Source organism: Lutra lutra, chromosome 14, assembly GCF_902655055.1.
Source record: "Lutra lutra chromosome 14, mLutLut1.2, whole genome shotgun sequence".
Taxonomy (NCBI): Eukaryota; Metazoa; Chordata; class Mammalia; order Carnivora; family Mustelidae; genus Lutra; species Lutra lutra.
The window spans coordinates 32,539,874-32,553,688 of NC_062291.1; the positions used below are offsets into that span (position 1 = coordinate 32,539,874).

The following is a 13,815-nucleotide window of genomic DNA, read 5'->3' on the forward strand; positions in this document are numbered from 1 at the left end:
GCCATTTGGGCTGGAACCCTGGCTCTGCGTAGGCATCACGGCCAAGTTACTCAACTTCCCTGTGCCCCGGTTTCCTCGCCTAGGGAGAAAGACCGTACCTGCCTTACAAGGTTGTCATGACAATTCAACAAGAGCACACTTGAAAAATGCTTAGAGAAGGTCCGACGCAAAGTAAACAGTCTCTGAGTACCAGCAGGCGTCACCAACCATTCCATAAGCCCTGGGAGACCGTGGCACGTGCTCTGCCCATCTCTGACTCCGGCGCGGCGCCTGGCACACGGCAAGCTCTTTGATCGGAAAACGACCATTGAACCAACGGACATTTCTAATACCTCGGTTTGTGCCCGTGCCCCCACACACCGCGTTTCCTGAGTCGGGCACGTGCGGGGCTGAGCTCTGTGGCTCAAAGCGAAGTAGCTGCTCTCCAGCACACTCTGGACGGGGCCAGAAGGCTGGCCGGAGACCGGCTGGCTGGCTCATGGAGCATGCAAGTGTTTTATTGTTTTAAACAAACGTCGAACAACCCTTTTCTTTCTTGCTGTTTCCCTGTGTGCTGCCGACAGAATGCCAAGAACATCCTGGATAATTGGAGGCTCCCAGTAATCGAGGCTTTACCACACAGTGGTTGGCACAGAGAAAGCCATTCCGTTTGGGCAGAGACCCAGGGTGTGAGGTGTTTTGCCCAGAGACCCACTTGCTTGGTTCCTGTGGGCAGACAACACATGAGCAGGGGCCGAGAACAGGAGCTTGCCTCCCCTGCTGTCCAGGGTGGGGGCATGCCTAACTTGCACTAATTGCTGTTAAAGCCTGTTTATTTACTCTCCCTCATCCTGGCTCTGTGGGTGGCCCGTGCTCCCTGCACCGTGTGTCTGATGATTACCTCCCCGAACTGCCTGCCAGCTCGAGGGATGCCTGCACCCGCCGCTCACTGCCTGTGGGCACAGTGTGGTACTCTGCGGTGCTGGACAAGGGCATGCCGGGACATGGCAGGAGTCTGCTGTGGCACTCAGTCATTGTCCCCTGGGCCCTGTGACAGTGCTTGAGGGAGGGGGCAGGGCAAGGCTCAGACAGCTATCAGCTGGCTGTGCTCAAGGGACAGCCAAGGCCAGTGCCCAGGGTGGGGACTGGCTCCATGTTCCCCCAGTCTGGGTTGGAGCCCCAGGTCCAGACTTAAGAGAGAAGTGCCAGGGGTGTGACTTCATCCTCCCAGACCTGCCAGCCTTGTTGAATCCCTGCCTGGCTTGAAGGCTGCACCCAGTGATCACGCCCTCTTCTCAGCTACTAAGTGCCCTTCTTAAATCCCTTCCCACCGGAAGCAAGAGTGGTACCAGGAATGACACGGCAGCCTGCTACAGGGTGTGTGTGTATCTGGTGGGGGTAGGTGAGGTGGGTTTCAGGGGACCTGGGTGGGTGCCACGATCCTGCAAGGGGCTGGCCACTCAGAATCCTCTGGAAGGACAATTCTGGCAAACGTTTCTTGGCCAGCTGAGCCCTGCCCTGGATGCTGTGGCTCACTCATCAGCCTCTATCCAACCCTTCAGCTGCGGCCCCTGCAGCCTGTCCTGGCCCCTGGGTAATTGCAAGAAGAGGTCTAGCAGGCTGGAGGGCAAGGAGTGAGGGAAGAGGTTGAGCAGGCCGCACGAGGTTGGGACTCCAGGCTGGAGTGGCAGAAGGACCAGCTGGTGGGACGTGACTGCAGTGAATCCGGACACCAGCTCCAAAGGGGGAAACTGCCCTCCCCACTATGCAGCAGGGATGAAACAGAGGTGTGCAGAGGGGAGGTGATGTGTTCGTGCTAATGATTTAAGTGGAGCCCCGGCCCTATGCCTTTTTAGCTACAAAACTCTGCTTCTGTGATCACCATGGTGGGGGGGGGGGGGGCTTCCCTTCTGTCCAGAGTGACAACAGGCAGGTAGGCAGGCCAGGGAGGTGGGGTGGGGTGGGGGGCAGGGAGTGGGGGGGGCGGGGAGTGGGGAGGGCGGGGAGGGAGGTAAACTCTAAGAAGCTGGAATTCCCTGCCTGTTGTTTAAGCTTCCTCCTGGGCCCAGGGTGGGTTCGAAGGCGGCACGTGTTAACAGATCAAGGCACTTGCCCTGGAAAGCTGGGGAGATGGAAGCGCCCCCATTATGTCACTGCCTGGTTGGCCAGGAGGCAGGGTCTTGGGTCCAGAAGCTTTTGTTTCCCTACTCGTTGCTCCCTTTTCCCATGGAGTGTTGGTGGGAGGGAAGGGCTGGTGCAGGGTGGGTAGCAAGCCCGACCTCTCAAAGCCCTTGCGGGCTGGACACAGCCCCTCTCTGGCCATGGCAGTTCGGAGGGACAAGGACCAGAGCCTGGCTAAACCCGGAGTGGGACGAGGTGGAAACTGCAGGAGCTCAGAAGAGATAACCAGCTGATTCCATAAGTTACTTCTGTAGCTCTGGGCACAGGCTGCTGGCCGAGCAGCTTGTTGGCACTGGAGGGCACAGAATACACCACTGACTCATCCGTGGGCACACCAGACCAGCCCCCTCCCCCAGTAGAGCCCGGCAGCCCGGCAGAGAAGGGAAAGGAGGGCCAGAGGCCAGCTTCTCGGCTTAGGGGCTGACAGGCCTCTCACAGCAGGCAGCGAGCTACAGGAAGTCGGTCCTCTTGGAAACCACCTGATAATGAGGACTTGCAATGTATCCTCTCCTGGGAGAGCTTTCTCTGCAGCCTCAGGCTCATTCCAGGGCTGAGGGAGGCCAGTGGGCCAAAGCTGTCCCTTTATAACCTGCCAACTTATTTGTGGGTGCCTATCAGACACATGGCATCCCTCACTTGTCCCTTCACACAGCTACCCACACCCTCCTCTCCCATCGAATGAAGCCACGTGGGCTTCAATGGCCAAAGACCTGGGTGAGAATCCCGCCACCATCGAGTCCTTGTGTGGGCTGCCTGACCTCTGCGAGCCTCTCTTCTCAGCTGTCAAGGGGTGGTCCAGAGTCCTAGCCAGAAGAGAGGCTGGAGCAGGTTGAATGAGATCGTTGCAGGAGACCTGAGCTAGGCACCCAGAGCGATTAGGTTTTGCAAAGTCCATGCACTTCTGTCTTTTTAGCTCAAATAGAATATTATTTCTGCTTCTGCTCGTCCAGGGTTTTCTCTGTTTAAAAAAACATTTTCCAGGCTCTAGTGAAAGAACTAGGGAGACTCCCTGCCATCCCACCAGAGGGACCTGTCCCGCTCACTTCACCTACTCCAGGAAGTCCTCCCCACCCCGCCTCCAAGGGCACCACTCCCTCAGGGCGTGGAACTCAACACGTCTGCCCCGCTGGCTGCCACACAGGTGACACACAGGTGAGTTCCGAGAGCAACCACAGTGAAACAAAGCCACCTTCCCTCTGCCTGTGACACTGATCGCTCTTCTCTGTGGCACAGACAAGGCTGGAACAGCCCTGTGAACTTCGGGGAGGGCGACCCTGAGGTCCTGGCTGGCATCCATGCCCCCAGGCTAGGAGGATAGCGGAGGAGGCTGCCTTCCTGAGGATCTCTCCTCCTGCTGGAGGCCAGGGCAGAGCTGCGGCTGCCTGGAAGGATCTGCCCTCCCCTGCCTGCCGGAGAAGGGAGAGGATGCTGGGACCCAGGGTCCAGGCCCCCTGGGATACACTGGGCCAGGGCAGTGGTACAGGTGACTTCTAGGCCAGCCATGCTCCCTCCAAGTCCCCATGGTGTCCCCACTCCCATCCTTGTATTGCAGGGACAACAGGGGTCCTGTCCTTGGGGAAAACCTGCCCTGTGAGGGCTGGTACCATGGGCCAGATAAACTACAACAAAGGACTAAAGCCCGTGATGTGGGGGTGGGGCCCAGATTCTCAGTCAGCACACGGATGCCCACCTCCCTCCCCCTCCGCCCCCGGCCCTTTAACAAATGTGGGTTCCTGGGCCCATGTGCACAGATTCTGACAGAGGACCTGGGAGCCCTCCTCTCTAGCCAGCACTCTGGGGGGACCAGGATGTGGAATCTGTGAGGCTTACAGAGCAGTTATGCTTAGGGGTGGGGGGTGGGGACAAAAGCACAGCTGGTGGCACCTGGTGGTTTGTGGGGTGGGGAGTCCCCACCCCCAGCACTTCCCAGCCTGCAGGATGCACAGAAATCACCTGGGGATTGTGCTCAGATACAGGTTCTGACTCTGAGGCGAGGTGTAGAGCCTGGGGCTCTGTATTTCTTTTGTTTTTGAAAGATTTTATTTACTTGTTTGGCAGAGAGCACACGAGCAGGGAGAGCAGCAGGCGGAGGGGGAGGGGCCAGCTTGCTGCTGAGCAGGGAGCCAGATGCTGGACTCTATCCCAGGACCCTGGGATTACAACCTGAGCCAAACGCAGATGCTTAAGTGACGGAGGCACCCAGGCGCCCTGCGAACGTGACTTTCTAATGAGTTCTCAGGCGCTCCAAGACCCCCCTTGAAGAAATAAGAGTAACCAGATGCACAGCCTGAGTGAGGGTAGTCAGCTCCCGGGGAGCACCAAGGACTGGCACCAGCACTGGCTGGCGGTTGGCATCAGAAAGCAGACGGGAGCATCCCTGTCTCTCCCAGCCTACGGACTTAGTGAGGCCCCCTCCCTGCTCCCCTCCATGAACTGGAGCCCTCATTCTGGGCCAGAGAGGAGGAGGATCAGGTAACAGCCCTACTGAGAAAGCAGAAGAGGATGGAGTTGCCCTCGGCCTCTCTCGGAGTGCTGCAAGTCTCCCGGGCTCCCGGGGGCCAGGCGGGAGGCATCCTCAGGGCAGTCCCTTCAGACAGTCTACTGATGCGCGTGGGGGCTCGCTTCCAAGCTGCCCGTTCTCTTCTCACCGAACTAAAGCTTTAAAGCAACCCATGCACCTCAGATTTATTTCTCAGAAGAAAAAACCAAAATGTTTCCAACATCTTCTGTGGGCTCTTCAGGGGGAAAAGAAGCCACGCTTAATGCATCCTAAGCTCCTACTACAATTTTCCCAATGCGATCCTGCAGGAGACGAGCTAAAAGTGTAGCAAGGGCAAAGCTATTTCAGTAATGAAGGCTGGCGCAGCCGTCACCTTCCGCACTGTGATCACGGCCCCCTCTGTGCGGCCAGGCTAGGAAGGCGGGCCTGCCACGGCTTTGCGAGTTAGAAGCAATCCAAGAAACAGGGACGGATCAAGGAGAGGCAGAGAATGGAAGCGAGGAGACTCCAGCAAGGTTACAGGAGCCGCCTCCATGGGCCCCTTCTCTCCGTGAGGGATATATGGCAGAACAGCCAAGGCCTCCTGCAGCGGAGTGGGTCCTAGGATCAGTATAGCACCTCGGGGAGCCTCTGCTGCCCAGGGCAGTCCCCAGCACCCCTATATCCCCTGCACCTGGCCAGGCTGGCCTGCACCTCTGCTGCAGGTGGACCTGGCCGGAAACAGCCCAGGGTCTGATGCCTCTTTCACCCGGCCCGCCATACGACAGGCACCTGGCCACAAAGGCAAGGGAAAATCTCTTCCAGTCAAGGCTTCTACATCTATCAGATGGGCCTTGGCCCTGTGCCTGAGCATTCTTGGTAAACTGTAAGAGGCTCCCACATGTAGCTGTTACTGTCACTGTGCAGAAGGGAAGAGATATCTACACAAGAGAACGTATCAAAACAGCCCATCTTTGTTGTGGGAACTGTTGCTGCTAAGGGATGTCGTGGGCCTTGTGGGAGGGGAAGGACGGGAGGATCTGGACCATGCCCTGTGCACCCTGCTTCCTACAGCAGCCGGCACAGGAGATCATGTGCCCTGCTCCCCGGCTTGGGGCCGAGCTCCGTTCTGGGGTGGGGTGGGGAGAATCTCGGTTTAAAAGCAGAGAAGAAGCCGGGGCTCAGAGAGGTGACATGGGACTTCCGAGGCAGCTGTCGGGAAGTGGGGAAGCCAATGGCCAGCACTCACCCTCACCTGCTGCCCGAACCTACAGCTCTGGGCTCAGCATCAGCTGGCTGATGGCCCTGCTTGGGAACTACCCCATTCAGAGAAGCAGCAGAAGGAAGCAGAGCCATCAGCAATGGCCTCAAAGAACAGGAGGCAGAGAAGGAAAGACTCAGCAAGGAGGGCCTGGCCGAGGATGAAGAGCTCGGGGCCAGACCCCAGACAGTGATGGCAGTGTGGGAGGGAGGGAAAGCTTCATGGTGGAAAGGCCCTTCTGCGCATGCTCCTTCCAGCTAATGATGGCACAAGGGCTCAAGGGACAGGTGACCAACTCTGGAGCAAGGTACTCAGGGATCCTGGTCTTGGGAGGGAAAAGACCAAACCAGAGCCCATCCGTGGGGCTTTTGGAGTCCAGACAAGGAAACTCATCCCAGGCATAGGACTGAATCTGAGAGTTACATATCCTCATCCCAGCGGCATCTCTACCGTCTCCCTGTCCGACCCGATGCCCCCTCGTGACTCCTCCCAGCCTTGGTCTACTCATCTGTAAAAGACTGGATCCCAAACCTCAGAGGTTAAGTGGTCCCACGCCCCCTCAGCCAGGGCCAGTGTCCTGCTGGCGGCATTGCTGACAGATGGGACATTCAGCACCCCATGCTGGCGACAGGCACTCTCCATCCAGCTCCAAGCCACTGGAGAGCTCTTGCTTTTAGTCAGATGGCATAATGGCTGTGAAAGCAATTACATAAACAAAAGCGGCTCTGAAGGGGGCTATTATGGACACTGCCAACATTAGAGGCGACATGAGCAGGCACCAAACAGGGCTGAAGACAGCTTCTGAGGAAGCCAAGGCAGCTGGAGGAGGGAGATGAGGAGGTGGGGCTCCTCTGTCAGGGGAGATCAGGCAGCAGTGGGAGAGGATGCTCATATGGACATGCCTCAGGAGGAGGAAAGGACCACTCGCTGGGCCTGCCCTCTGCAGAAGGCAGAAGGTGCTCTGAGCCCAGGGAGGGAGACCCTCAGGTTCTTTGGGGCAAGTATGTGTGTGCACTGGAAAGCTCCGAGAGGCTCTTCTGAGCACGGCTGCCTAGTGGCTCCTGGGTACTAACAATTTAGAGCTCACTGTGGAGGCCAGGGCAGGGGGAGATGGGGGCCCTCAGAGGGGAGTACATGGATACAGGGTCCCAGCTGGAGAGTCTGGGAGGCAGCCTGGGCCGGCAGACAGTGAAGTGAGACAGAGCTCGTGGGCCAAGGCAGCGTGCTGGCTCAGGGCAGGCTGGGAGGAAGCCAAGGCTTTCCACCTGCCAGGTGAAAGCAGCGGTCCGTCCCAGCCCCAGCAGGCAGCAGGGTCTCCTCATGCTTCCCTTCCCAGGCTCAGGGCCTGTGCTCAGGTGTCTCAGACCAGAAAGCTCACCCTTACCCTCTTGTCTGTGACAGTCTGACCCAAAAGCCCCATGTCCCCCTCAGGGGGAGGAAGTGCAGGCAGTGGGAGCTGCAGAGGCCACATGGCCAGGGCCGCTCACCCACGATGTAGTTCTCCTCCAGGTTGATGGTCTCTAGTGCTGGCAAGGTGGTGAGCTGCTCGGGGAAGTCACGGAACTGGTTCCGGGAGAGGTCGATGGCCTTGAGGTGCTGCAGGGTGCTGACCTCATTGGGGAGGCGGTGCAGGAAGTTCCCTTCCAGGCGGAGCTCTGCCGTTGTGGGGGGAAGAGAGAGAGCGGTGAAAGGGGGCAACCAGCCACAGGCAGTCTTCCCAACGGGGCTCAGTCCGTGTGTGTGCAGGAGGGCCTGCCCCACCATGTCAGCTGGGCTCCCGGGGGGCTTGGCTCTCTGGAACAGAAGACTCTCCCGACAGAAGGGCGGCCTAGACAAAAGGTCAGGATGGGCCGACTCCTCCCTCAGACGAGGCCTCAACTCTGGGCCTCACAGGACAGGTCAGGGTGGGCAGTCCCTGGACTCCCCACATCCACAGCCCAGCCGAGGGACATCACTTTCTAGCACCTTCCCTGCTTGAGGAGCCACCAGGGCTGGCCAAGGCCTTTTGTGTCATGTGACCCGGCTCCCCTGCTCAGCCACAGACGAGGGTGGTCCTCTGCAGGAGTCCCTCTGCTGGGGGTAGGGGAAGCCGGAAAGCTGTGTTCTGCAGACAGAAGCCGGGGGGGGGGGGGGGGGGGGGGGGGGTGGGGGAGCCTGGGCAGGGAGAGGGATGAGGGGCAGAAACCAAGAGTCAATGGGGAGGGAGTTTAAGGCAGGGCCCTGCGCTCCCCACTGCCTGGCTCACATCCCAGCTGTGCTGCCTGAAAGCTGTTCCCTCCATCATGGAACCACGTTCCATCTTAGTTGCCTCATCCGCAGACAGGGACTAATACCACTACCACTGGCCTCGTACTGTTTGTCACCGGGGAGGGCCCTCCGTTGGCGTGGGTAAAGCATGTGGTGTGGTACCCAGCACGGTGAGCGTTCATACACGCTGCCGTTCCCATCGCAGCACGGGGCTCTACGAAGATGGGGGAATGCCAAGGGCTTAGCACACGGCTGGCACACAGTAGATGCTCAATAAACACTGGGGAACAGCCTAAGGAAGCAGAGGAAGCCAGCTGGCAGCAGGAGAACAGGGGAGACAGAGAAGCAGAACCATCACGAGCCTGAGATAAAGAGGCTGGGCCAGCGGAGGCCTTGGTTCCCGCTGCTCTCCCAGCCCCGTCCACATGGGACCTTGCCGTCCCCCCCTCCTTTGCTACCTGACTCAGGCACATCCTGTCACCTTGTCTGACCTAAAGGAAACCGAGGCCCAGAAATGGCAAGGGACCTGAACAACCTCACTCTTCTCCCCGGGGCTGGTTTCGCGGGCCTGGGACTGGTGGAGTCACGTGGGGTCCTAGGCTCAGAAGGGTCGCACACCCGAGATTGAACGTTCTATGCTGCCATTCTGAGAGTCTTAATTTTATCCTGGAATCTGTGTTTGATAATTAGAGCTGGGGTCATGGAGAGTCAGGACTCCCCCTGCCTCCCTAGGACACGTTCTCAGCAGCCGGCTCTCCCTGCCTCTGGGCTGGCCTCACCAAAGTATGTCTGGTAGGGGGCAGCTGGTGACTGGGTCCAGGCGGGAGGGAGCCTCTCGTCCACCCCAAGGTTTGAGCATGTCCTGAGGTAGAGGCTTAAAGATCCTTAAGGGGCCCCTGGGTGGTTCAGTCGGTTAAGCATTCAACTCTTGATCTCAGCTCAGGTCATGATCTTGGGGTTATGGGATCAAGCCCTGTGTCGGGCTCTGTGCTCAGCAGGGAGTCTGAGGGTCTCTCCCTCTCCCTCTGCCCATTCACACATGCTCTCTCTCTCTCAAATAAACATATCTTAAAAAAAAAAAAAAAAGATCCTTGAGATGTGGGCTGAGCCTTCCTAGATCCCATCCCTGGTTGGAGGAGAGTTCAGGGGTCCCGCACACCGTGGGAGCCATCAGGCCTGAAGGTTCATGCACGTGGTCCTGCATCACAGGGACAGGAAGGGCTTACACACCTACGAGAGGCTGCCCTCCCTGCCTCCCTCCATCCAAACTTTGTGAGCCTAGCTTGAATCTGTCCTGGCCCACTCAAGGCACCCTCTAGAAATGGGTCACAAAATACGAGTTGTGTAATTTCTTAATACATACAAGTTAGATGCTCTGATACCCGCATCTCAAAACGGCAATGTATAGTCTAAAGATGAAAGGTAAAATTCACACGAATCACTTGAAGTGTTAATTTCTCCTTACACAGAAGGACCTTCAGCGGCAAATGAAAAGCACCATGACGCCCTGAGAGCGACCTCGGGAAGAAGGGAAATGCTTACGTACCTTTAATGGCAATTCTCTCTTGCTTTTTGAATGAGGATCCTGCATTTTCATTTTGCACTGGGCCCCAGTGATTATGTGTCTGGTCGTGCTCCTCCCTCCTCCCTCGGGTCCTCCAGGATGCAGCCCTGAGCTGTGGGAGATGAGCTGCTCTCAGGTGCCAACAGCCCATCCCAGGGCTCGGCAGTGAGGGCAGAGCCCCCCGCCCTGCCCCCCGTGCACTCTCTGTACCCACACACCTGAGTACCGGCCACACCCGGGCCCCCGCTCTGCCATGCTGGGGCTCAGGCAGACAGGAACTGTACCTGATTCATCTTTGTCCCCTTCACCCAGCCCTCTGAGGGGCACATTGTGGTCACTCAGCAAATACCAGATGACTAACGGCTCTTCCCACCCCCAACCCTGGGGGCAAACAGATAAAGCTGGGGGCCTAACTGGTCTGCCTCTCATTTTCCCACCTTTGGGGACATCCTGAACCCAAAGCTCCAGCAGCAGAACCACAGCTCACCCCCCACAAACCCAGGGCCCCCCCAGCAGCAAACTTCTTAGATAGCCACGCCTTAAACCAGAACACACTCCTATCCAGATCACATTTACAAGTTCGCCGTGTTGGAAGGGATGCCGGAGAGCGTCCGGGCCAGTGCTTCCCAGGCCTGCCTTTGCCAGACATTCCAAGCATGCTGCTGCCTCGGGGTCTTTGCACCTGTAGTCCTCTCTTTCTAGAATGCTCCTGACTGGTGTATTTGCAGTGCTCGTCCTTGTCCAATGTCACTGTATCTATACTAGGGTCCCCTCCCATGGGTTTCTGCCCCCTCCCCTGTAGGTTTTCCCTCCACAGCATCCATGGTCACCTAACGCTGACCTGTTGGCACACTGCCTCCCCCGTTATGGCCGGAGCCGCACGATGCTGGGGCTTTGCTCTGCTGTGGAAAGGTGCCCATGGCACAGCGCCCGGTCCGCGTGGCGGACTCCATGTTGGAAGAGTGTGCAAATGAATAAATGAATGAATCAGAGTATCACCCTCACAATTTTGCTAAACTTCTGTTCCACGTATACACTTTCTCTTAAAATTGAGTTGGTCTTTTTTATTACGTAAGAATGAGAAAAGTTGTTATTACTTTCCATAAGAGTAATGTTACTCAACGTTCACTGGCCGCTGAGGCCGGATGAAGACTCTGGGCTCTCGGTGCATTTACACCAGCGGAGGGTGGGAGAGTGGAGGGCAGGGGGTTGGCTGCCTCCCAGAGGCTCTCCAAAGCCGCATGCCTAGAAGGGACATTTGTTCTCAGATGAGAATTGGCCCGATTTTCCTGGCTGTTCGGTTCTTGTTGGGTGTGTTTCCCTGAGCCATCATTTTCTGAGAATCTGCCTGCCACGCTCTGTGTGGTCTGGCAGCCGCCACACCCCCAAACCCCTAATTCGAAGACCATCTGCCAGTGCAGGCTGTCACAGGTCCCTCAGGGAGCCTGTCCGGCCCTCACGAGGTAGGTGCTGGTGACAAAGAGGGCAGTCTTGAGGGCACGGTGCTATGTGCTGAGCTTGGTAGCACGTGCCAGTCAGTGTTCTAGCAGGGAGGTGGCAGATGTCAACCGTCCCCAGGTTTGTTTTCATTCCCATGGTCAGGAATGCCAACTCTGGGAAGGCCTTCCCACACCTGGGTGCTGGACCCTCCCCTCCCGGAACGTGCCGCATCCCCCAGCAGCTCTTGCCTGCTAGGAGACACTGATGCAGCCGGGGTACGGCCCCACGTAGACAGGGGGGCCATGCGGTACGTGTGTGACCGTGCCAGGCTCCAGGGTCTGGAACCTGTAGGTTCAGTCAGGCTCTGCCACTTCCTGACTACATGACCTTGGGCAAATTGTGTATCTTGGCCTCAATTTCTTCATCTGTAAGATGAGGACAGTACTGGACTCTTCTATAGGACTGCTGTGAATTTAAGTGAATTAATACACGAAAAAGGCTCTGAACAGCACTAGGCACACAGTCAGCCCTGTGTAAGTATGTGAGGCAGACAGACGGACAGATGTGGCAGATGATGTCAGGTACTGCCAGTGAACACAGAAGTCCAGTTAGGAAGGAGTTACCTGCTAGGTGTGTATTTCTAACTGCCCAAACTTGGAAGAGAATGATCTTTGCCTGAAGCGACAGTGAACACGGAGGACTTTGGGGAGCAGTGGGGAGCTGAGAAGCACGGCCCAGCATCACAGCTGTGAGGGTGGGGAAAGGAATCTCCCCTTTCTTGGTTTTGTTATCCTCAATTTTTTTAAAAAAATTTATTTATTTATTTGATAGAGGGAGACACAGCAAGAGAGAGAACACAAGCAGTGGGAGAGGGAGAAGCAGGCTCCCCACTGAGCAAGGAGCCCGAGGTGGGGCTCAATCCCAGGACCCTGGAATCACGAACTGAGCCAAAGGCAGATGCTTAACGACTAAGCCACCCAGGCGCCAATCCTCAATTTTTGACATGTTCCAAATTGCTATTTAAAAAAAAAAAAAGAGAGACTTTCATGAAAGCATTTTGGACCTGAGTCTAATGACAGCCCCAAACTGGCTCAGAACTGGGAGAAGCAGCCACCACTGCAGGCAGCTACTGGGTGCCCAGCACCAGGCCTGACACAGAGAGGGTGCTCTGGAAAAGCTTGACAGATAAGGAACAAAAAGATTGCCATAGGCTGACTTGACCACAAATGCTCCAAATTCTTCCCGCTTCTCCCAGCCTGACACAGGGCTAACCCCAAATCATGGTGTGTGTGAATGTGAACAACCCGTATGAAATTTGATAGGAATGAGTGTTGCCTTTTCCCAGAATGGGGTCCAACTAAATGGAGTCAAAACAGAAAGTCACGAGGGCCAAAGGAGCTTAGGAAGAAGAGCCAGCTGTTCAGAGTGGTTCTCAGGCAAACCTTTCTGGAGGCAGGAATGTCTTGTTGGGCTTATACTTTTTAATTAATCATGCTGGGTGATGGTGCAGTCTTGGCCTTCTGATAACCTAGACCCTCCACAGGTAGGGACATTGACATTTTGTAAAGCTTGGAAGAATTAAGTCTTTCATGGGTCTGTCATCATTCTCTGCATTCAACTCTGCTTATAAAGTCCTTCACCCACCCTTTTGGAAGCAGCCCACAGTGTTTTTGGAATGAGACAGATCCAGTGTCAGATTTCAGCTGCCCCACTCCCTAGCTGTGTGGTGTTGAGCAAATCACCAAACCTCTCTGAGTCATTTCGTTCATCTCTAAAAGAGATGCTAAAAGGTGCTAGGAAAATTAAAGGTGATGATACGTGTACAGTACCTGGCACATAGTAGGTGCTCAATACACACTTAACTCTGTCCTTGCCTAAGGTGTAGGAAAGAGAAAGGACATAAATCATTTTACAGTCCAGAAAACCCAGATCATAGGAGTGTGGTAGCCCACTGCCCTTGGGGCGACCAGGAACCGGAGAGAGCAGGGATTTAATAAGGGTCAGGTCTTTCCATATACTGAACCCATAGCACTGTTCGTAGTTCCAGGCCCAGCTCAAGAAATGTGTACTGAGCTTTCCAGGCAGAGAGAGCTCCTGTCCACCTGCTCCTCCCACAGCCTGAAGAGGAGGGCCGGTGATTCTACAAAAGCCTCCCGATGACGTTCATTCTAGGAGCGTGAGAGGGAAGAATATATGCAGAGCCCTTGAGTCATAGCTGGGGCAAGACAGAAACGCAGAGAAAAGCAACTGAACAGTAGGAAAGAAACGGCAGGACATGCAGAGCATTTATGAGTGCCACCAGTCAGATGAAAAGCTTGTTAGCTCCCTGGCTCTGGGGGACCCCCCGGGCTGATCCCGGCAGGGCTCCCAGCAGAGGGGCTCGCCTTGCTCTTCTGCCCTGAGCATGTGCCAAACGGGCTTCCCACAGACGGGTCTTCAGCCTTCCTCGGACCCCGCCCCTCCTTCCGCTCCACCCAGCCCGGGCCCCATCTTGGTGTCTGGACGCCTCCTCCTTCCTGGAGGATAGGGGGTGCTCATTCCATTTCCCCTTCCCTTGTCTATGAATCTCCAGGAACACGGGGAGCATCTGCACAGAGACCCTGTCTGTGCCATCATGACGCTCAAGGCAAGTCAGGGCCCAGCCCTCGGTCATCACTGAAGGCA

The 13,815-nt window shown here is 56.5% G+C and overlaps 1 protein-coding gene across 4 annotated transcripts in view; it reads right to left on the reverse strand.

Moving 5' to 3' along the window:
- LRRC20 (leucine rich repeat containing 20) overlaps positions 1-13,815 on the reverse strand; it is an 85,128-nt gene that overhangs the window by 18,043 nt on the left and 53,270 nt on the right. For 3 of the 4 annotated variants that reach the window (XM_047702934.1, XM_047702932.1, XM_047702933.1), the window contains one exon: positions 7,388-7,555. In XM_047702934.1, coding sequence (XP_047558890.1) covers positions 7,388-7,555 — 168 coding nt within the window. Of the gene's footprint in view, positions 1-7,284; positions 7,556-13,815 lie in introns of all 4 variants that reach the window. The other variant, XM_047702931.1, reaches the window with a different exon arrangement.